General features: G+C 41.2%; 1 protein-coding gene across 3 annotated transcripts in view; it reads right to left on the reverse strand.

The window, feature by feature from the left end:
- EWSR1 (EWS RNA binding protein 1) overlaps positions 1 to 24218 on the reverse strand; it is a 26536-nt gene continuing 2318 nt past the window's right edge. The window contains exons 2-17 of one of the 3 annotated variants that reach the window (XM_070628630.1): positions 22471 to 22507; positions 22278 to 22329; positions 20682 to 20805; positions 15837 to 16023; positions 13610 to 13777; positions 11697 to 11908; positions 10559 to 10739; positions 7832 to 7869; positions 7265 to 7297; positions 6834 to 6952; positions 3379 to 3508; positions 2343 to 2465; positions 1696 to 1858; positions 1155 to 1252; positions 584 to 836; positions 1 to 398 (exon numbers count right to left, since the gene is read on the reverse strand). In XM_070628630.1, coding sequence (XP_070484731.1) covers positions 359 to 398; positions 584 to 836; positions 1155 to 1252; positions 1696 to 1858; positions 2343 to 2465; positions 3379 to 3508; positions 6834 to 6952; positions 7265 to 7297; positions 7832 to 7869; positions 10559 to 10739; positions 11697 to 11908; positions 13610 to 13777; positions 15837 to 16023; positions 20682 to 20805; positions 22278 to 22329; positions 22471 to 22507 — 1958 coding nt within the window. In that variant the 3' untranslated portion in view covers positions 1 to 358. Of the gene's footprint in view, positions 399 to 583; positions 837 to 1154; positions 1253 to 1695; positions 1859 to 2342; positions 2466 to 3378; positions 3509 to 6833; positions 6953 to 7264; positions 7298 to 7831; positions 7870 to 8777; positions 9010 to 10558; positions 10740 to 11696; positions 11909 to 13609; positions 13778 to 15836; positions 16024 to 20681; positions 20806 to 22277; positions 22330 to 22470; positions 22508 to 24218 lie in introns of those variants that run through there. The other 2 variants (XM_070628631.1, XM_070628632.1) reach the window with 2 other exon arrangements.

A 24218-nucleotide genomic window follows, 5' to 3' on the forward strand; every position in this document is an offset into this window, starting at 1 on the left:
TGACTGTTTATAAACATTTGGAATTTTATTTAAAAAAAAAAAACATCACAACCATGAACATTGTTACAGTTAGAGGCCCTCTTGGTTCTCCACAATGATACTGAGCATGCTCACAAGGGATTCCCATTGTTAAGTCTTAGTTAAACAACCATCTTTAAATGAAGAAAAAAAAACTCGGCACACTACCATTTAACTTGTTTTAATGTTTCTTCACAAATGGTGAAAAATACTAAAGTACAGACAAGGAATAATCATAATGTTGTGGCCAACATTATAAATATGGAATTATAAATTTAAAACATTTTCTGGTTTAAAAAATAAATCTGGTAGTCAATGCAGCTCTGTGGGGTCTCTGCACCTAGTAGGGCCGGTCTCTGCGTTCCTGACGGTGCTCGCCTCTGGAAGGCAATAAGGAGAAGGGGCGAGGGTTAAAGTGGGGAAAGGAAGCCCTTCCACACAGACCTGAGCCCGGGGAGGCCTCCGGCCTCCTTGTAGCAGGGCGGGCGCGCTGCAGGCAAAGACGGGAAGCGGCTGCCCCGGCGATGAGCCCTGTGGCCCCCGGCTGGTCTTCACCCTCACATACTTATCCATTTTTCCAGGTCCTCCACGCCCGCCTCTTCTTCCTCCCATCTGTTCCATCAAAGGTCCAGGGGGTCCCCCGGGGCCACCTCGTCTTCCTCCACCAAAGCCACCTCGGTCCATGCCCCGGCCGCCACGGAAGCCACCTCTGTCTCCACCACGGCCACCTCTGAACATTCCACCAGGACCACCGCGGTCCATGAGGCCACCTCTTCCTCCTCGCATGCCACCAGGGCCACCTCTGCCGCGGTCACCACCTAAGGTAAGGGAGAGGACAGGAGAGAACAGATCAGTGGCAAGACAAAGAAAAAGGGTGGATGCAGAGGCTGCTCAGGATCTCCTGCCTTCTCCCAGAGCAGAAACAAAGCAGACACCTTCCTTGATCCAAACCTCTGGGTCACACTCTAGAAGTGATGACAGAACTGCAAGGGCCCCAGCACTAGGGCTGCACTTACTGAAACCACTCACTGACCTGGTTCTCAGCAGCGCGCAACTGTAGTTTACCAAGCCCACCATGTTAACAAAAGAGGTTTAGTACCAAAAGCTGAGGGGATGCTCACAAAACCTATACCTACCCGGGGGCGGAAAGGGCGGCGGGAGGAAGCCTTCAGGCTTCGGGGCCTTACACTGGTTGCATTCTGTTCTCCAGGCGAAGTTCTGGTTTCCACACCCCCTGTGTAAAATTGTATCACAAGAGAAATCAGCAATTGAACTAAGGAAGTTGAACAAGCAGAGGCGACACGAGCAGGCACATACTGTGCTCCACCACCACAAACACTGGGTCCCGGGTCAAACACCATTAAGAGAATCTGTCCACAGCAAATGGCTTTAGAGAGAGCGAGCCTCAGGCAGCAATGCACCCACAGGACCAGCGTCTGATCCAGCAAAACATCTGTACAGCCAGGGACACGTGGACCCTAGGAGTCCGGTGGACTGCGCCCTTCTTCAGAAGGCTCTGAAGCAGCTGGTGAACGATAGATTAGGTCACCTACCCCACGACAGAGCAACCAGGGTCATCATTATGCTCCTCTAGACAAAGAGAATCCAGCAGGCCTCCTCTCCAGAGTGGGAATGGGGTGAAATGTAGGGTATCAACTTGCCAAGAGAAGTACATACGGATTGGGGCACTGCCAGTCTCCAGCTCGGTGCTGGACGTTTCCTCCTCCGGATGGGTTCCCTCGGGAACCCCGGGGCCCTCTTGGGGGGAAGCCTCCTCTGTCTCCTCCACGGCCTCCCATGCGACCCATGGGACCCCCAGGACCTCCTGGGCCCCCTGGACCTGCAATAAGAAAAAGCAAATCATCTCCTCGCACCTGACTTGCTACAGGGAAATACATATCAATAAGATCACAGCTGTCTGTGAGCCACCATCTGCCCCACTCTCTTCCACAGGCCCCAGGGCCGAGCTTGTACTTCCCGCATACGTTACTTGAGTGAGTCCCCACAACGGTATGACTGCCAGCATTTTCATACAGATGCAGAAACCAGAGCAGAATAAGTAAATGGCAGCTTCAGGGTTGACACCCAGGCAGAGCGGTTCCATGGGGATTCCAACCTTCCTGACCGAGCAACCCACATTCTTTTCTTCCTTTTACTCCCACAAACTTCTACTGTCAGCATTCAATAGTCGAGTAGTGACCCTACACATCTTTACGTATTTCTAATGGGCTTGTCTTCACTCTAGAAATCGTTTCTCAGACAAAGGTAATAAAAAACGTTCAAAGCATCTCAGAGGTAGCTCAGAGAAGGTGCTCAGTAAATACCTCCACGGAGCGGCGGCGGCATCCCTCTGCCCTCACGGGGAGGCATGCCACCTCGCATGCTGTTCATCGGAGGCTTCTTCCGAGCAAGAGAGACTTTAAGTTTGCTCCCCTGAAAATCTTTCCCTGGAACAAGATAACAGAACATCAGTTACTCCCAACCTCCAATTCTCCCTCCTTGAGGGACTGCGCAAGGCTAGGCTACTCCTTTTTCACCAACTCCATGTCACCAACTCAACCATTCCCAATGTACAAGTGTGCCCTACTCATAACCTTCTCTAAGATCTTTACTGGCAAGGCCAGAAAAGGCCTTTACCCAGGATCAATGTCAGGGCTATATTAGAAACTCACACGTGTACTGGCTAAGATGTTTGTGGGGCTTTCTGTACCTTCTCACATCTGTACTCAGAAAAGCATTTACAACTTTTTTCCCCCGCTTTTCTCTCCCCTAATCCCCCCAGTATATAGCTGTATATTTTAGTTGTGGGTCATTCTAGTTGTGGCATGTGGGATGCTGCCTCACTGTGGCCTGATGAGCAGTGCTATGTCTGTACCCAGGATCCAAACCAGCGAAACCCTGGGCCGCTGAAGTGGAGTGCGCAAACTTAACCACTCGTCCACGGGGACAGGCCCACAACTTTTAAGCAAAGTGGATTTCTAATAATAACAACTGAAAATAAGGGATCTCCTAATCCAGGGTCAGCAGCTGGACCTTCACAAGGCTAAAGGGAGCCAGGCAAGCAGCTTCCTAACAGTCGGCCTGTGCTCTTCCAGGAGCAGACAGAGGGTCTTCTTGCTCCGACGGCCAAGCTCCTCCCTCCTGCCATGCCCTATAGTCACAAACAGGGACAATCTATCTGTCCCTCTAGCTACAGCCACTTCAAAGACTGATGTTCTAACAGAGTTCAATACATTAGCAAGACCCTTTCTTTACTTGCAAGGTGACACGCAACAGTTGCTACAAGACCCTCTGTGTGCCCCAGAGCAGGCAGAGTACAGAATGCCAGTGAGCACACCCGTGTCAATCTAGGGCTCCTACCATCAAACCACTCCACGGCTGCCTTGGCAGTTGGCGGGTCTTCATAGGACACTGTAGCATCGCCTTTAGGCTTTCCTGTTTCCTTGTCCAAGTAGATATGGATCATGGGTTGTCCAGTTCTCTTGTTCATCTAGGCATAAAAGCATAGTTAGGTTGTGACCAGAATATACTAGTTTGGGAGGAAAAAGTCTATGTGAAATTCAAAGAAGTCCCATAAACTGTCAAAAGGAGTACTTTTTCACAGATACACATTCAGTAGGACGTTAACCTCTGAGTAGTGGACTTACAAGTGACTTACCTCCTAAATTGCTACAACAAATACATACTTAAGCTGACTTTTCCCTCTTACATGTGTTTTATCATAAAAACCAAAACAGGCCCAACCTTCCCAAGTGTGTAAGCGAACAGAACAGGCCACACTTCTTTCCTAGCAATCTGCTCCTGGTGTCCTGGCACCTGCCCCAACCTCCTCTATCCCTCACGGACAGGCACCCAGGGAGAGCAGCCACCTCTCAGTAAGCACTCAGGATTTGACGCCATCACATAAAACATGTCTCACGTAAAATAACAATTACCCTTAAATCATGAAATACAGTAGACAGGGCTCTGAGTGTGCTTAAAGCATTCTTTCTTTTTTTAAAAGACTGGCACCTGAGCTAACAACTGTTTTCAATCTTCTTTTTTTCCTGCTTTTTCTCCCCAAATCACCCCAGCACATAGTTGTATATTTTAGTTGTGGGCCCTTCTAGTTGTGACATGTGGGATGCCGCCTCAATATGGCCTGAGTGGTGCCACGTTGGTGCCCAGGATCAGAACCGGCGAACCCCAGGCCAACAAAGCGGAACATATGCACTTAACCACCACGGGGCCGGCCTGTCGATTAGGGTTTTTAAGGAACTACATAAACTGATTCTAACATGTATATTTAGAAGAGCAAGGAGTAAACAGCAAAACACTCCAGAAGAAAAAGAACAAGTATTCGCCTTACTGGGTATCAAGACTTAGCATAAATAATTAGTAATTAACTCTGCTGTTAGCACAGGATCATACAAATTAACCAAAAGTATACACGGCAGCCAGGAAATAGATCCAAGAACTTTCTGTGCGACAGATATAGTACTATATACCACTGGGGAAACGATGGATCTTTCAATAAATGTTGCTGGAACAAAAGGTTTTGCAAATAGAAAAGAATAAAGACACAAACCAGTAAGGAAAAGACTGATAATGAACAGTTCAACTACATTAAAATTAAGAACTTCTATTGATCAAAAGAAAATGAATAACAAAGCTAGCCAGAAACTGGCAGACTATATTTGCAACACATACAAGGCTCAGCATTCAAACAATATAAACAACTATGAGTAAATCAACAAATGACAACCCAACCAAAAATGAGTACAAGAAACAAACAGGCAGTTCATAGAAGATGGTATGCAACTAGAACATTATTAGTAACCAGGAAAAAGCAAATTAAAACCACATTTCCATTTTCTTCTACCAAGCAAAAGTTAGCAAAAGTTAAAAAGTCAGGTGATTGCCATCAGTGGCGAGGATGTGATGAACGCGATCCCAGGACTGCTGGCAGAGTCTAAGTTGGCCAGCCATACTGTTACCTCGTGAAGTTAAACCTGTACACACACCTTAAGAACCAGCAATTCTACACCTGGGTCCGGTCGATCTTCATTATTCAGGGATTCAGTATTTGCAAATTTGACTACCTGCTAATATTTATGTGTAACTCCCAAATCAATACTTGTGGCACTTTGGTGGTTAATTGGAGGTAGGCACAGAGCGGCAAAAAATTAAAGTTGCTTGATGGACATGTTCCCAGCTGAGGGAGAACAAGATGACATTCTGCTCTCTTGTTCCAGCTCTCTCTAGAGATGACCAGAGGATGGAGCACAGTAGGGGACAGGGCAGTATAGTTCAAGTTCTGACTCTGGGCCAGTTGGATGCATCTGAATACCAACTCAGGAAAGTCACTTAACACTTCTGAACCTTCTTTTTCTATGTAAAATAAAAATCTACCAGGATGAGTTGTTTCTAGAATTTATAATCTACGGAAGATATGTGTATGTATATATATGTGCACATACTTCCCCCAGAAGCAGTGGTTGACCATCCACTCATTTAGTGTGTATAGTGACTTCACACAATTTAACTACTGTGAAGAACAAGAATCAACTGTATATGTACACAAACTAGTGCACTGTTCACCAGGAGACGTGTCTAAGAAAGCTCACTGCAGCATGGCTTATATACTAAAAACCAAGGAACAGCCCAACTGTCTAGTAAGAGAATGTACAAGTAACTTGTGATGTATTCATAATGAGATACAGGATTCCCAAACTTTCCAGCTTCTGACCTAGGAACCCGTCCTCCACATCTCACAATCTCAATTTCTCTTAGACCTCCCCATCTAACAACTCCACGATCATTCTAGTAGCTCACACCAGTTTCTTTGAGCTTGCCAGGCAAGCTCCTGCCCCACGACCCCTGCCTTGCAATTACCCCCACTATTCTGAAACGACTTTCCCGCTCCGAGCGGTATGGCTCCATTCCTCATTTTATTCCTGCCCCTCTTGCTGTTACGACAGCAGAATGCTTATCATCATCTAACATACTGTGTTCCTTTTTACTGTATGTTCCCCACTACCCATAAACTCCAAGTGTTCTTATCTGTTTTTCCTGGTATCTTCCCAGAATAGTGCTGCCTGATAGTGGTGTTTAGTAACCATTCTTCACAATTATGTGCAAGAAATATTACTGAGGGTACATCTATAAAGAGAAGGGAATGACAAAATTCAGGATGCGAGAAGGGATAAAACTGGAAAGGGAAGAAATATGTCAGGTACTTCAAAGGTACTCATTAAGCTCTACCTCTTATGTTGACAAGTGGATACATAATCATCTATTATTTTTAAAACTATATATTATTATTTTTTTTTTTGGTGAGAAAGACTGGCCCTGAGCTAACACCTGTGCCAATCTTCCTCTATTTTGTATGTAGGATGCCACCATACCATGGCTTGATGAGCAGTGCATAGGTCTGTGCCAGGGATCCAAACTGCTAAACTCTGGGCCACCGAAGCAGAGTGCAAGAACCTGACGACTACACCACTGGGCTGGCCTCAAAACTATATATTCCATATTTCACAAAAGCAGTGTCCATATACAAGTTCTTACAATTAACTGATAATTATATCTCTATATAAAAAAACGCTGAGTTATCAAATATGCTTAAACCACGTTTAGTACTTCTTTTCTTAAAAAAAAAAAAAAAAAAAAAGTCTAAGTTTTTTGTTGTTGTTATTTTCAAGGAGCAAACCACAATAACATCCAGAAAGAAAAGTGAGGCGACTTCAGAAACAACTCTCATTGTCAACTCAGTCTCTTTAAAATGTTCTGCGGCTGGAAGATGTGTCAGATCACATGCTTATGCTTTTACTTACCTTAACAACTCCACACTGCTTAAAGAAATCTGCCAGATCATCTAGAGTCACATTGTCATTTAATCCTTGCACATAAATTGCACTGTTGTCAGAGTCTTCATCTGGATCTACAGGTGGGCCTTCCAGAGAAAAGGAGACAGGAGTTACTGTCATCTATCTATAGGGGCTTATTAACCAACTGGTCACTACTGCCCAGTGGTACTCATCATAAAGCTACACACAACTACCAACTAAACAGAATGCAACGGAACTTCTGGTTGGCTTTGCTTAAGGCTATTATGAGTCAGATGCTCATGATAAAGAAAGCTCACACTGCCCTTGACAGCAAGAATATCACATTGATCTATCAGGCTCTTGAACTCTAGGCATGTACTTACTTCTGTGCTATTCATTTACAAAGCACAATATAAAATTCAAGAATTCAAAATTACCTAGATCAAGATCTGGTCCTTCGTCCATGGGTCCTGCCAACCAGGAAAGATCATATAAGATATTATTAGTGCACGTCTTGCAAGCTACAAACCTTACAAACACACATAACTACCTACTACACCACCATTTGATGGGGCTTCATTAAATTCAAAATGACCCGCACTGCTAAAATGGAGCAGTGCCCCTTTAACATTTGTGAAAGGTTTGCTAGGGTTTGCTTCTTCTTTGCTGGTTTGCTTTTAAACCATTAACCAAATACACTCTCAATGCTTAGGTGCCAAATTAGTGTTAAATTTAAGTCAAAAATTTTCCTCCAAATAAACCAAATTTAAAAAATGTATTCTCCCCCATATTACAGAAGCAGTTGCTCAATACTTCAAGTTACCCTTTGTTTTGTAACCATAGGTTAACCTTATTACCCCTAAGACAATGCCGGCAGTACCCATTAGTCTCTTTTGTATAGATCATTTTTAAACCACTTATGAAACTAATAAAAAAATTATAGTTTTCTAAAAACTGACTGTATTTTTTTTAAACACTATCCATGGTAATACTCAAAAACTTACCACCAGGCTTATTGAAGCCACCTCGCTCTCCAGCGCTGCTGGGGGGATAAACGAAGAAATGAAGGCCTTTCCCTTTAAAAGCCAGTACCGCTCTGAGCCTTGGGGGGGCTCGTGGGGAAGAAGGGCACTGGCTAAACACATCTCCAAACAATGCATCTCTCTCATCTTGTCACTATGCCTTTCTTCAGGGCAGCTTGCTTAAATTTCCTTTATATACAACCTTGCTTGTCTGATTGTACACACCAGTGTGGTTGGTTCCTTTCATTTCGGGGGCTGGTATTAATAGTGCAATACTTGGCAAATTAGGGGTGAAAAAAATAAGATTCCCAAACACCCACCCCATCAGCTGAAAAACAGGGAGAGCTGGGTGGAGAAGAGTAGCAAGGTGGGGCAACTACTGTGACGGACCTTTCCATGTCCATAAAGGTGCACCCTCAAACTCTCCCAAGGGAGAGCCAAGTGAGGCCCTGGGCTTCCTAACAAGTCACAGTACAATAAAGCAGGAGACAACCACATTAAATGCCTACAACACACACCAGCGGACGCATCCAGCCAATCTTCAGCATAAAGCCATACATTTCAGGGCACTAAAGGATTTAACAATCGCTGTGAAAGGAGAATTTACAACAAATACCAAGGCTCAACGGACTGGGGGTGCAACTTTATAGACATATGAGTTGAGGATAAGGATGATGGCAGTATAAAATGACTGCCTTACAGATTTTAAAGGGGGAGGGAATATGAATTGGGCCTTTTTTTCCCTTTAATAAAGGCAGCTCCTTCATGGGAGGCCCTGAGCTTCTTCTAACCAGTATTGCACCTTTAATACCTGAATATACAATTTCAAGCTGTTGCATGCAGCTTTGTTTCCTTTTTAAAATTACACACCATAAAATGTTCTCTCTCTTTAAACACAAAAGTTTACACTTTAATGTTACACAATTCTAGAGTATTATACCTCCTCTGGTTCATTATCAAACAACAAGTATGCAGTTACCAAAGTTACAGAAGGATTCCATTTATACAATGAATACATTTTGTTAAAAATATTCTATGTATATTTTTCCTCTCCATATGGACACCGTGTCTAGTCCCACTTTTCATTATGCTGCCGGCTGAGTACTGAGTACGGGTACTTTTTAAGTATTGAAGTGTATACAAGGCTCTCACTTTGTAACCTGTAGCATATAAATGCGACAAAGCATGTTAAAAAGTTTCCACGTTTAACAGCCAATGAAAATATCAAAATACTGAGGCAATGAAAAAAGGGCATGTTAACAACATTGAGTGCCTTACCTGCAGAAGACACTGAAAACCATCACCACACCACAATAAAAAAGAGGGGAGGGGGGAATGCCCCTGTCCTATTCCCAAAGGATCCAACTGACTGCTTCACAGTCTGCTGAAAACCTATGGGGAAGCCATGATTTTTTCTATGGCTCCAGGAATTACTACTTCTGGAGTATTAAAATGAATAAATTTGAAATTGGTTTTGCAATTGAAAAATACTAAGAATTCTAGGTGATTGGAGACGTGATGATAGTAATTTCAAGTGTCTACGTCTATTTTAAAACATCCATAAAGAAGTGAAACCTTTATAATGGAATGACATTCTCCAAATCAGAAGATTGAGTTTACTTCATATCAAATTATTCATAAATTTTTGCATGTTGTAAAATGACTGTTTCTTCCAATAAAGATTTCACTAAAGACTTAAGTTATGCAGAATATGCAAAACAGTATTTTCAATTATCTTTCAATAGTAAACAGATTTGCTTAATAAAAAAACAGCAACTTTTTATCTATTCATTTTGAAGTCCACTTCTATTAAAAAAAAATCCTATTCAATTTTTCCTTGAACCAACAGTGGTACCAAATTGAATTTATACTTAACATTCTGCATAACTTTTTACTAGTTTATATAGGGACAGAACACACACAGAACTAAGCCTTCTGGATTATGTTAACCATCAACATTATACCTCACCTTCATCAAAATACAGACACCAGAAAGGGAAGAGGGGATAGGAGAAGGGAGGGGAGGGGCGGGCACAGGCAGCAGGGTTATGTTACTCATCTAAACAAAGTTTTCTAAACCAGATTGTGCCATCAATCAAAATGGTCAAACCGATTTAGACTTCTCAAAATCTCCAATGGGGAGTGATGCTATAATTATACACATTACTCTGCAAAAAGTTATTGGATTTTTTGTGTACCAGGTGCACCCGTTCAAGGGTTATGGGACCAAGATCTTCATCATTATGTTCGACAGTTCCGAGTACAAACAGAAGTTGGGAACAAACATTGTGGAAGACAGCTGCATTCCTTTCCTGTGGTATATACACCAGGTATTTCAAGACAACCATTCAGAGGCAATTAGTTAAAAACCTAAGGTTGTTAGAAGGGTTGTGTGTGTTCCATCCCAAGGCTATCACCCACAGAGGCTTTTGACCTCTGGAAACCATGAAGGGAACTGAAAGCTCTAGTTTCAAAACCATTCTTTGTTCTCTCCAACCCAACCAAGTAGATTGGCAGGGGAAAAAGCAAACTGCCACTTAATATATGCCACAAAGATGACATTTCCATGTTTTAGAGGATGGCTTGGGCTCAACAGATTGTCCATGGAAATGTAAAAAAAAATTTCTTATGTCTTTCAGTCCCTTCTTTCCATTGAAAATCCTACGGATGAAACAAAATTAGGTAAAAGGAGAAAAGGTTTGCTCTTACCCCATTCCACCGCGTCCTCCTCCCCGCCCACCTCTGCTCATGCCTCCACGATCAAATCCCCCTCTTCCCCTGCCCCGGTTATCAGGGCCACTCATGCTCCGGTTCTCTCCTGGTCCGGAAAATCCTCCAGACTCCTGCCCATAAACACCCATGCTACTGGGGTGGTCCTGTCGGAATGAACCTGAGGAAAGAGTCACATCTGTAAGCCATGGACCAGCATTTACACCACTGCCTGTTTGTACTTTCTCCCGGAATCACAGAATTCTCAATTGCAAGGCACTATCTTCTTTACACCTGATAAAGCACCCCGAACCAGTAGGCTCTTTTAAGTTGACCAAAAAAATGCTGGTTCATAAAGGCTGAAGTAACCGTATATGGTTAAGCCTGAAATAAACCACTTGCAAACAAAAAAGAGCTCTCTGGCCAACAGTTTACAGGGTTCCGTATCCAAAGACGTCTCCAAAAGCTGCTTCTTTAAACTACACTCAAGAAACCAAAGCAGGGCCAGGTTTCTTAGGGTTTTAGCGTGTTGCTAAAAGTTGGGCTCCATCAAGCAGCACTACTCATTTCATAGTCATGAGACATGCCCACCGACAGAATTTAATCAAAAAACAAGCACAATCCAGGTAGAGATTAAATTGTGAAGACAGCTTTGTGCTTTTGGTTACTTCACATAAATAAAACTCTAAGTATTCTGTGAAGAGGATTTTTTTTTTTAATGAATGTAAACAAAAGACAAAATCAAAACACAGCATTTCCTTGACTATTGAAACCGCAGTAGTCTTCAATAGCTACCTGCTCACTCTCTTAATGACTTGCGGTGGGAAGGCCATAAGGAATGCTGGCTTCACTCACTGCATATGACCTCCCCAAAGAAAGCAGGGCTGGGAGTCTAAAACATTTTCTCTGGTCAGTTACAAACTCTCTTTTCCCTTTTTTTGGCAAGGCATATTAATAACAATTAAATTGTAGAAAAGCACTGAAGCCTTTATCGGGACATCCAAGCTGTCAGCATGGACGTTATGCCCTAAAGATGCATCTTGGAGTCCAAAAGTAAACAAAGGTAAAGAGCATTTCCCCGTGTCCAGTAACTCCAAACATAATCATTCTTATTTGGTTTTCTCTCTTAGCAACTCACTCTGCTGCCCGTAGCTGCTGCTCTGTTGGCTATATTGACTTGGAGCCTGGCTGTAGGATCCAGTTTGGGGGGGGTAACTAGTGGGCGGCTGCTGCCCATAGCTGCTTTGTTGACCATAGCTACTCTGCTGTCCATAGCTGCTCGGCTGCCCATAGGTGTTCTGCTGAGAGTAACTGCTCTGATCATAACTAGTCGGCTGTGTAGAGGAATAGCTGAAAGAAAAAAAAAGAGCTTTTTAGGAAAGAGAGGCTTACTTCTTTAAGCTCCCTAAACACGAGACATTTATAGAAACCCTTAAAAATGCAGTTACTTTCCACCTATCAACAGTCTGAACTTAAAATAAGCACATATTTTTGTATTTAGAACAAAGCTTTAAATAGGAGGAAGAGAGTAATTATTTAAAACAACTTATCGGTACAATGCACAACCCTTAGAGAGTCCCCCCATTACCTCCCCCCTCCATAAAAAAGAAACATTTATTTTCAACTAAATGCAAGGCAGATTTGGGAATTTAGGTGCTTCCTGTAATGAAGGAAGAATACGCACAAATGCGCTCAGGGAAGGCTGACCCAGTGAGAAAGGCACTGAGAAAAAGGAGGCAGAGTAAAGTGTGGCTTTCAGTCTAAGCCTGCCTCCAATAATTCCCTTGAGTGATGACAGAGACTTTTCTGAAAGTACAAGGCCGCTTGGGGTGTGTGCCCACACAGAAATGGCAATTTTCTCTTGAAGATTTGTCTAAGTTTCAAGTTGCTTCACTATAGTTTCAAACTTTTAGACATGCCTGATTGTCTAATGAAATCTGGATATTCATAAAGAAAAGGTGGATAAGGACAGCTCAGAATCAAGGCACTGTATGCTTTGACATGTCAACTGCATGGTAGGGAAACTAATCAAAGATACATTCTTACATAGAAATAAAGCGTAAAAGAACTAGTCTTAAACTCCAGCTGAACCATTATAATGAAAAACAAAACAGACAACACATTTTAAAGTTCAATTAAACTAAGTCTCCATCACTACATCCCTTCCTACAGTGGTATGGATTCAACAGCCTCTCTTCACCAAACATCCCTATTCAACTCATCAGATTAACTGCTCTTGGCGTAACAGGTACGGGTGAGAGCTGTGGACAAACTGCCGTAAGCCCTGCCCCTCGTTGCTCCAAGCTGTACAGAGACACTTACCCAGTCGCTGTATTTGCTCCTAAACCTGTTCGCGTCTGCTGTACTTTAATGTCAAACCAATGAAATAAGTGCAAAAAATGGAACTGTTACTTCCTAGCAAAACTAACTCAACATTTTAGGACACAGTTCAGACAATTCATTTGAAAACTTGCTTCAAACTAAGTAGCAGTGAGACAACCTGCAGTCCTTCGTCTACTTTAAACAAACCAAAACTGAACACTGTAACTGCTACTGCGGTTAAGGGTTAAGAGAGGACAGAGAATGCGGAATAAACCTGTAGACAAAAGAAAAGGCCTTCGACCAACCATTCAAAGACTAGCGCATACATGGATCTCTGAGTTAAGTTAAATATAAAATAATTAAGCAAGTTTCTGTTTTTATAATGCCCTGCACCTCACCCATCGAGGTGGCTCCTATGGTTCTGTTTACCTTTTATATACTGCTGTTTCTCATTCATCTGAATTAACTAAAAGAGCAAAATTAAAAGGAAGAAGCTATAGTAGTAAAAATGTTTTTGTTTGTATTTAGAGAAGAGAGTTAGTGGCTGCTGGGTACTGCTATGGGAACCCAGCACTGAGGTCTTAATGTCACAGTATGTGGTCAGGCTTATCACTGGGAGAATCAGACAACTTATCTCACTTGAGGAAGCAGAAGCGAGCCGGTCAACAGCCTGCAAAAACTGTTTTGTTATCCTACTAGCTCACTGGCCACGAGAATGAAGACACTGACCTGGTAGGAGGATAGGATGGTGGTGCCGTGACTGGCTGCATGGGGTAGCTCCCAGGTACCTGGGGATAACTGTAGTTACTCTGTCCATATCCTAGGCTGGGCTGGTTGTAACCCCCTGTGCTAGATTGAGGTTGACTAGTCTCAGCGGGTTTGTTACCATCCTGCGGTCTAAAAGGAGAAATAAAAAAAGTGAGATGTTTTTTCTTAACCACAAAGCTCTTGGGTAAGAACTCTACAATCTATGAGCAATATGCAATGTTAGAATTGAGCTTGGAAATAAATACAATTGTAAAGTGAAATACATCAAACCCAACATCAGACAACTGTGTTTGCTGGAAAAGAACATTGAGGAAGGAGAATTAATCACACCCACAGAAGAGACAGTAACATGCTTCATTCATTCCATATTAACAGCTATAAAAGAGGCAGTCATCATATTCAGCATTGCCAATTTAAGTGATGTGGGAGGAGAGGTGGATTATTAAGGAAAAAAATGCTTTTTCTCAAAAAGGACTGTTGAAAACAAACAAGAAACTTCAACAATAAATGTAAGTTTTAGGTTAGCATAACATTTATATAAGTCCATGGCATTTAGAAGCTTGGACTTGGGCTTATGTTTCTAATTTATTAAGAACAGACCTGAAAAAACATCTCCTAACTTGGACTGCCATAGATAATCTAATCTGGCCTCAAAGTCTCCATAATGGAAACGGCAGAGTAGGGCAGGGAGACGCCCCCTCCTCCCATGCTCAGATAAACTAAGAAATATCCTTGTTAAGTGATGAAAACCAATCCCAATCCCAAGGAAAAAAACACAGGTGTTTCTATTACCTCTCAGCCCTAACAGTTTGCAACAAGGTTGTAGCAAAATGAGCTTGAGCTTTTTTAAGCAAAGCCCCAAGAATCAGTAGGCAGACCAGAGAGGACCCGGAACTACTAGTTTCTTCAAAAAGCTGAAATGGGCCACAAACCCCTCTTTCCAGTGGAAAAGAGAACAGCTGTTATTGATCACGAGACAGCCGTTTTAAAGTGGTAAGGACTCAGAATTGAGAAAGAAGCAAAAAGGATGATTTATAAAAACCCAATATATAACACCCCCTCCCCCAGCTATGGTTTGGATATACTGTTGCAACGAAGCATCATATGGGATGTCAAACATCCGATAACACTCTGAAATGCCTAGGTCAAGTAAAATGGGGCCCTGTAGGAATCAGTTAGTTTAACCTAACTACGACACAGGCTGTCTAGCAAAGTATCAAGTAGCTCTGATTACTCACTGTGCATTTTAGAGGTAATTTCATGAGTCTTTGCTAGAGCTAATCTCTTACCTCTACAGTAGACAAAAAAGGCTAGGTTACAAGTTGATCTCGTTTATTCCCTAAAAAGTCTTCTTTCAAATCAGAATTCAATGTTCCTTCAAGACTGTACGCAGAAGCCACCTAAGTGCATTGCCTAAAGCAAAGACCTGAAATCTTCTGTTAAGTAATAATTAATACTGCTTACCTGCTAGTCAGTCACGGAGTATGAACTCTGTTTGCCCGAATATTCACCCCACAGCAGGGTACCCAGCTAAGAATTTATACTTGCCTGTGATATTTAGATTACCAAGCCACTACATAATACAGAGAAAATCACATCAACTCCTTAAACTGAGGCACCAATGCTTGACTTCCGGATATGGAACTATCCTTTACTGGCAAGTGGATCATATGACAACTCTTCAATCACAGGATGCTACCCGCCTACCACCCCTGCACTGTGAACTACCATATTTTGTCCAAGGAGAAAGCTGATACCCATTTACAGGGGCAATAAAGCAAAAGGTAAAAGCATCAAAAGTACAATTCTATCAGTTGTTCTGCTGTGAGGGAAACCACACGCTGAATTTTCTTCTGGGTTTAGATAAATATATCTAATACAATAGCCTCCTCCTACCCTAAAAGGTCACTCTTCTGAAACTAGACAACATGTTCAGTGACATTCCTCATTTTGACCCCTGGATGGCACCATTTCTCTACTAAATGGAGAATAATGCGTTTGTGGTGTGCTCTAGCACATTACTGTAACAACTATTAAGAACACAGTCAACATCTAAAATTAAGTATGTGAGAGTAGCCATTAAGAAGGCACTAAGTCATGGATTCTCTAAGTAAGCACAGTTCCTTTCTTTCCCGAAAACCTGAGGCTGATGCACTATAGAGTCAGGAGTAGGTGAGCGTCGTCTTACCTTGCAGGTGCGGTGGCTGCTGGCTGCTGCCCGTAGGCTGGGTAAGCAGGCTGAGTGCCATATGCAGACTGAGCTGCATAGGAGGCCTGGGTGGTAGTGACCGTAGCAGTGGTGGTATCATAAGCACCAGTGCCATACCCCTGGACAGGCTGACTGTACGCCTGGGGGGCAGTTGGAGTAGTATAACCTAGAACAAAGGAGAGCTACATCAGATTTCTGGCTCCTCAGAGAGCTGCCTAGACACTCATTAACAGAACAATTTGTACACCACCTACCTTCCACCATGATGACATTTAACTCCTTTAAGTATTTTCCCTTCAGTAAGAGTAGCAACAAAGCAGTATTTAAAGCTAAGTTCTCTGAAAGTATCCAGTTTTCAGCAAAGCACTGTCTCTTTTACTTTAAACTACACCTAACAGGAGGGGACAGAGTATGCTACAGAAAAGTGCTGGTATAGAAAACAGGATTTCTTCTGCCCCACCCCCCAATATTTAAAAATGAGACAAGCCTGCTTTTGCTAATTCTACATAGGTTTTGCTAGCAGGCCTTCTTAACAAGCTTCTCAACTAATTACTTAAGTACTCAAAAAAAACTTTCAAGTAGGAATAAAATGCCCCAGAAAGGGAAGTAAAAGGCCAACGACAGCATCTTAGAATAGCTACAAAATAATGGTCCAGGTACTAGTTTTAGTATTATAGCCTATAATTTGGAATTACTTGCTTTCAGTCCCAAGTACCGCACCATGGGCAGTTCATGTTAAATTTAAGGAAACTGGAAATTCCAGAGAGCACTGTTTAATTTTCAGTGGGAGATGTTAACAATTGATTGAAGACGCAAAGAACCGCAAATTTTGTTTCAGGTAACAACTCAAAAAACACCTGTTACCAGCACTAACATTTGAAACGGCATGAGTAATAAAGATACACTACCAATTCTATTTCCTTAAGCATAACCAACAAAGCATCTCCTAATTTTTTTTTGTAAATTATCTTAAATTTAACTTAATACTCCCCGAATAAACCTTTAAAAGGTAAATGTTTTCCACATAAAACTGTCTGAGATTCTAGGCTGGTCATCAAATTACTCACCTCCACTCCTCTCTTATTTTCTCATCACAAATAAGAGTCTTTTTCCTGCTCACCACTATAGAAGGTGGCCCTAGATGCCCCCTTCTATTTTCCTAACCCAATGTCACAAATACCTGCTCTCACAGGTGTGCGGCAGAGCAAGCAGGTTCTCTCCCTAGTTCCTGCCTCTGCCAGACCAGGCAGGATCCACACCCTTCCATTTGGAACTTCAGGATGAAGTGTGACAACCCCTTCTCCCCGCAAAATCTGTAGCTTCTAACTTGAGTCCCTCTCCTGTGAGAGAAGTTATAACCTTCCCCGGTGTGAGGCTCTCCTCCCTCCTACTCCTCCTCGTGGTCAGTGAACACAAGGATGCCATGCAATAACAAGTTGCATCTAGTTGTCTGCATTTATATCCATCACAGAAAAATCCAAATGTCACTAAAGTAAAAAAGAGCTCCAGTAGTTAAACCAATTCTTGAATTAAGACTGCTCATTTTAGTTAAGGTTTAGGGCCTTAAACTTCAGTTAGAATAAAGTGTCCTCATTATACACACAACTTACTGGCCAAAAACAAATACTAACTTCCCTTTGTACGATCTAAAGTGTCACCTTCTGTAGCACAAAGTATAATACTTTCTTCTCCATCCCAAACATTTTAACAAGATTCTGGAATTAATTATACACAAATACAGTAATTTCTTTCTCAGAACTGTTGGGTTGAAATGTATATGAAAGCATTTTCACAAAACAGGGAGCCCCAAGCAATGGAAGTTTTTTGAGCTGGCATGTTGTTCATCTGAACTGTTTATTTAAAATTTCTCTGCAGACCTCTAATGTCAATCATGTAAAGTAGCCATTTATTTACAATTAAGTGGAATCTAATTCCACCTACCCCATTACTGCTACACAGATTTTTTCCCCCTACATGACAGGCTGTAAGATTTACAAGAGCACTTAAACACCACCACCAAAAAAGCTAAAACTGATCAGGGGCAATAAACTCATGTCATAAAACTATGCAGCAACAGTTAGAGCCTTGTAGTGCTAAAGATTACAGTAATAGACACTGGGTTAATTAATCTTTTCATTAATCTGTAGTACCCACACAAGCAGCCAAGCAAAATGAGCAAAAATTAACAGAGCAAAATAATGACAACAAAAAAGACCAAAAGCAAAAAGACAACACATGTACTATGTGCTGATGACTTTAAGGAAAAACATACACAAACTGACCAAAGTTTTGGTTCAACTTGAACAGTAAAAATTCAAGTTTAAGATTTCTGGGGCTGGCCCTGTGGCTGAGTGGTTAAGTTCACATGCTCTGCTTCGGTGGCCCAAGGCTTCGCCGGTTCAGATCCTGGGTGCGGACATGGCACTGCTCATCAGGCCATGCTGAGGTGGCATCCCACATGCCACAACTAGAAGGACCCACAACTAAAAATATACTACTATGTACCAGGGGCTTTGGGGAGAAAAAGGAAAAGTAAAATCTTAAAAAAAAGAAAAAAAAGATTTCTATTGCAATTAATGAAGTGAAATTTATTTATATAGCCGCTTTCTCATGAAACTTAATTAAAAAAAATTCTAGAAGAAAGTGTCTTTTTATACATCCCTCCCAATAATTATCCATGACTTTTATGTGTAAGGGCAGCATGACGCAAGGAAAAAAGTAGTTAAGTGTGCGTCAACCCACTTACTACCTGTTAGGGTCCTAACTTAGTGTGGTTCAGCCTCAGTTTGGTCATCAGATTTAATTTTCGTTTCCACACTCCAAAGGCTGATGGGGGGATAAAGGGAGATATGAAGAGTCCTCCATAAAGTCTATATGAACATTCCTTATTAAGTGCAATCTCTAGCTCATCTAAGTTACTAGTTTCTGTATTAGAATGTCCTACACTGTTCATGCCCATAGTCATGATGGGACGTTTTTTCAATCAACGACAATTCAAGTAACATGGCTCTAGAGAATCTAGAACACCAGTGACCACTGCATTTCCTACAAATGACTTTATCATGTCCCTATAAAATAATCTAGAGACTCCAAAGGCTAGATCTAAGCCGTATTATTTATTTTCAAATGATACTTCTTTTTTTAAAAATGGCCAAGGTGGTCAAAAGATACAAACTTCCAATTATGAAATAAATAAATCCTGGGGATATACAGTACAGCATGGTGACTACAGTTAATAATTCTATACTGCAAATTTGAAAGTTGCTAAGAATGTAGATCTTAAAAGTTCTCATCACAATTAAAAAAACCCCTTACTATGTGCGGTGATGGATGTTAACTGTGGTGATCATTTCACAATATTATACAAACAACAAATCACTATGCTGTACATCTGAAACTAATGTCCATTATATCGCAATAAAAAAACGTAATAGCTTGAATACGTAAAGTCTGCCTCACAATTTCAAAATTCTGTACTAAAAATTTAAACTGTATAGCTCTAGTTCCAGCTTTTCCTACAGTTGCAACTAATACCAACAGAAAGTTTAATCATTCCCCATCCTATTCAAGATACGCATTAGAGAGAGAGAGAGAGATTAGGAAGTACTTCCCATCAAATCCAGGACACTGTTACTACTCAATGAGATAAATTACAGTAGGTTTCCCCCTACCAAAGACTCTGATAGACTATATATAACTTGGGGAACTGAAGATAGTTTGAAAATAAGAGTTTTTACATCTTTAAGTCTTTTGTATGAGATATTGTTTTACAATAATAATAATAAAGATGGGAGTGGGTGGGTGGGGAGAAGGTAGGGATCCTGAAATGATACACAGCACTAAACAAAAAAATTTTCATACACTCGACTGTCAACCCCAGTATTAGGATACGATTTATTCTAATTCTTAGAATAGTTTATTTTTTTAGCTCCCTGGAATATATATTTACAAAGACATACTATGAATTAAAATAATTCATTAACACTTAAAAAGAAAATAAAACGTGTCCAGACTGGAAACCAACCAACAGACAAACATAATACATGCAGGGTGGCAGTCTGCTCCTCTAAATAAATCTAATCATGCAATCTATCCTTCAGGGAATAGGGGGAAATCGGCTAGGGAGTAGTCATCTGAAATACCTTTGGGAAGGTGAACTATTATTAAGGCTTGATACAAAATAATGTAAAAATAAAGCAAAACCTTTCCCAAAATTCACATGAAGAAAAGGACATGGATCTGCAAATGGCACCTGAAGCAGTTTTCCATTAGCACCTTGTGTGTGATGTTAGAAAGTCTGAGGGTTAAACAAATGAAAACACCTAAAGGGTTAACATTACAGGGTTAGACAAGATGGAAAGCATTTCCCATGCAAGAATGAGCAGGATAGTCAAACCTGTACTGGTCCCTTCTACTGTGGAAAGCACAAAACAAAAAGTAGAGGGTACACTATCAGATGAAGCAAACAGATGTGAAAATCAGTTTGATTCTTAAGCAGCTCAGTTTAAGAAGGCTCCTTCTTACCCAGTTTTAGCATAAGCACAATCTTTTATATATTCTCCATTTTGTCGTGAGATTATTCAATACACTGTGTAAAATAGTTAAAAGGAAAAGTTCTTTTTTCCCTTGGAATTCATCCCACCCATATTCTATTAGACATCCCTCAAGGAGAACATAAGGGAAAGGAAAAAAAAAAAAAAATAGCTTCTCTGTAGAATATACCTAGATGCCAAGGTATGGACCAGAATATACACCTAAGAGCACAAGTAAGAAGCAAACACCCTAGGTGACGTGACCCAGAAGTCTTTCCAAGGCAGACCTTACCAGTGGGAGGCTGTCCATAAGAAGTTGCATAGGCGGTCTGCCCATAGGTCGCAGTGGTCTGAGCCTGGGTATAGCTGACATCAGTGGGCTGTCCATAGGTTCCATAACTTTGTTGCCCATATGCCTGCTCAAAGAAAATTAATGCAAGAACTTCAAATATGAATCTTATATTTTGGCAATAAAATAGACTGACTTACTCCTAAGTTTCTGAATTGGAGAACCAAAGTAAAAAAAACTGCTTTCCAGTTTCATGAATGCTTGTCTTCCCTCATCTAATTCACTCATATTTTCATAAACTTAACTACAAAAAAATGCCTGAGATAATGAGACAAAATCTCAGTTAACTACACAAGAAATTAACAAGACACTCTCAAGGGAGGAGCAATAAGGGACCGGGTGTATAAGTGCCACACCTAGTGTAGCACAGTTTTAGCAAGTGGAAACAAATGTTAGTAAGACAAAAAGAACAAAGAGAAAAAAATGAAAACGGGGTTAAAATCTGTGCGAAAACTTTGAAAACCAGATTTTCAGCATGACACAAAGATTTAAAAACTATTATACCACTTCAAAGAAAATGAACTAGACACTGGATGTCTCCCAAGTTTAGCGCATCTAGAGCACTGTCTTCTGAACTTGGACATCAGTAATACTCTAAACTTGGCAAGGAGTGAGGTGTTCTTTCAGATATTAGCAAGGTCAAGTTGTAGATTTGAATGACCAGTTATGTAAGATCTGCCAGAGACATCACATTCTGCCTATCCTAAAATGTTTCCACAGCAGAGTCGTTAGTGTTCCTTTTATGCCATGGACCATTTCAGAAATTGAGGTGATCTTGAGAACAATAGGAGGCTAATTTCCAGAATCTGTTGGCCTAGGCTTTTAAACAAAGATTCATGTACTGGAAAGATCTCAGAAGCTCCACTGCGAGGGCAACCCGAAGAGCTGATCCCCACACTTACTGTGAGACCACTGGCAAATGACACATTATCTATGCACTGCAGCTTTTTCATCTGCAAAATGTCATAATATCACCTTCTTTTACAGAACTGCCGTATGATTTAGATAAATTTGACCATAATACATACAATATACAGAAGGACCAAGTATGGAGCAGGGCACCTAACTTGTAAAATGACATTAGAAAGATATGGAGAGCTAGCAATTCCTAGTTTGGGGATGGTTTCACTTACAATGGCACTCCCACTGTGAAAATTTTAACTATCTGGGTATTTTATGATTACAAGCACATTACAAGTTTCTATTACCTTTTTTTGAGGGGTGGGTAAAAATTTTATTTTTCCCTTTTCTCCCCAAAGCCCCCAGGCACAAAGTTGTGTATTTTTAGTTGTGGGTCCTTCTAGTTGTGGCATGGCGCCTCAGCATGGCCTGATGAGTGGTGCCATGTCCGTGCCCAAAATCTGAACTGGCAAAACCCTGGGCCGCTGAAGCAGAGCATGCAAACTTAACCACTCAGCCACAGGGCCAGCCCCTCTATTACCTAATTTTTGAAAAAGATCTATGCTAGCTATTGTTTTAATGGCCGATAGAAGTATTTCACTCGGGGATGCAGCCACACGTAATTATTTTAAAGATTACCTGGGTGGTCTGTGCATATCCTTGAGTGGGCTGGGCGGTGTAAGCGCTGTAGCTGTAAGAGAAATGAAATGCAAGAAATGAACGTAGAACATTCAGATTCCATTACTAAATCCTCTAAAACCATAGGAGACTCTGCACTCTAAAAACATTAATCAATAACACCCAAAGTGTTGTAAATAAAAGACTGACTTACCCTTGCTGGGCTGCAGCTTGGCTATAGGTACTGTAATCTAGAGGAAACAAGAAGAGAAAATAGTGTGAAGTCAGCAGAAACAAGCAGCAAAAAAAGGGGGAAGGAATTCAGGTGACAGGAAGATGAATTCTTTAAACTGTTTAGAGGGGACCTACAGGCCAAAAAAAGTTGAAATGAGTACCTCTTAACAACAAACCAAAAAATAAGTCTAAGCCAGTTAAACTCAGAAAGTTTGAACACAGTGTGAGCTAATGAGGTCAAGATCAGCTGATTTGGCAGAGATACTTTGCATGTTCCCATGACCACAAACCCCCCTTAACCACAGGCTGTCATTTCAAATACATGATCATCACCCCAAGACTAATAGAGAACAAGAAGCAACAGGATCAGAAATTTTACCTTCATATAAAAAGGAGGCATGTAACAATATGACAATGGCTTTACATCAGACAGGTTACATCAGTAGCTACGTCTCCTCAAAAGCTAGTTTTTCTACGACTCCCTCACTTTAGCAAGTTAGACCAACCAGAATTCCCCAGAAGGACTGTGAAATGGAATGGCAGAAAACAAGAGGACAGTCAACGCAATCCAGTGTTTTAAAGGGTTTGCTGACTATATCAGGGTCACATCTGCACAATAACTCAAAAGCTAGGCACATTATAAATCCCAGTGAAGTAGAGTTAAGGTAGAATTGTGGTAACTGGCAGAGGAGAAAGCATTTGATCTCTCTGGGAAAAATTTGGTTTTAGGTAAGACCATCTTCTTAAAACTCAAAATGATTTCAACTTAAAAAAACAAAAAATCACAAATTTTCTTCCCCTCTCTTCTCTAACTAAACCTTCCTATAATTTTCCTTTTCACACAAAATTTGCAACATGCACAAAAAGGACTAAAAACTTTGGTCCAGTGACGTCTCTACAAGTAGTGGAAACAGAAAATAAAATGGTTAATAAGTTTTCACAGCACTACTGAACTAAACCTACATTTAAAGAAGTTAAAGTAATTATTAAAAAAAATTCTGCCCAATTCTTTGGTCTCCACAAGAAATACATATCTTACTCCGTTAGAAGACAGTACTACCATTAGGGCTGAACAAAAGGGTCCTTTCTTTTCCAACTAGAAAGTAGCCCCTCATCTGAAAGCAACAGTTGACGTTGCTCTTCATGGTGGGATTTCTATCCCAACTCCACACTGCCTCAGAGTCCACCCGGCCGGAGAGCATTTTGCTGAACCCACCTTTTTAAGTTGGCTTATTTTCCTACCTCTCTACACTTCACTTGACTACTTTCCTTCCTCTGTATATCCTTAACTCAAAACCCTGAATCATCAACATTATCAAATCAAATGCCCAAAGACTAATGTATAACGAACAAATTGATTTTTCCAAAACAACCTTAAGACATTTTAAGGTTAAACCTTAAGGTATTTTCAATAGCACTACCAGTCATGCTCTCTCTGTGGCATATAAAAAGGAAATGCAAATCACTTCTTCCATGTGGTATTCACAAAATAAACACACCAATGAAGCATCAAAAATCAAATATTTCGACCAACATTTTGCTGAGGTTTCTATGTGAGAAATGATTCTAAATCGCTGACATGTAAGTTCAATGTTTGCAAGAGGATTTTTACACAAGAACAGTTATGTAAAACATAAAATTGGCAAAGCTGATGTGGAATAGCAAATCATCTCAGATGAGTGTGAAACCAGCCAATTTAGCCCCACATTGGTGGGCTAAGAAGGTAGC

Source organism: Equus przewalskii, chromosome 7 (genome assembly GCF_037783145.1).
Source record: "Equus przewalskii isolate Varuska chromosome 7, EquPr2, whole genome shotgun sequence".
NCBI lineage: Eukaryota > Metazoa > Chordata > Mammalia > Perissodactyla > Equidae > Equus > Equus przewalskii.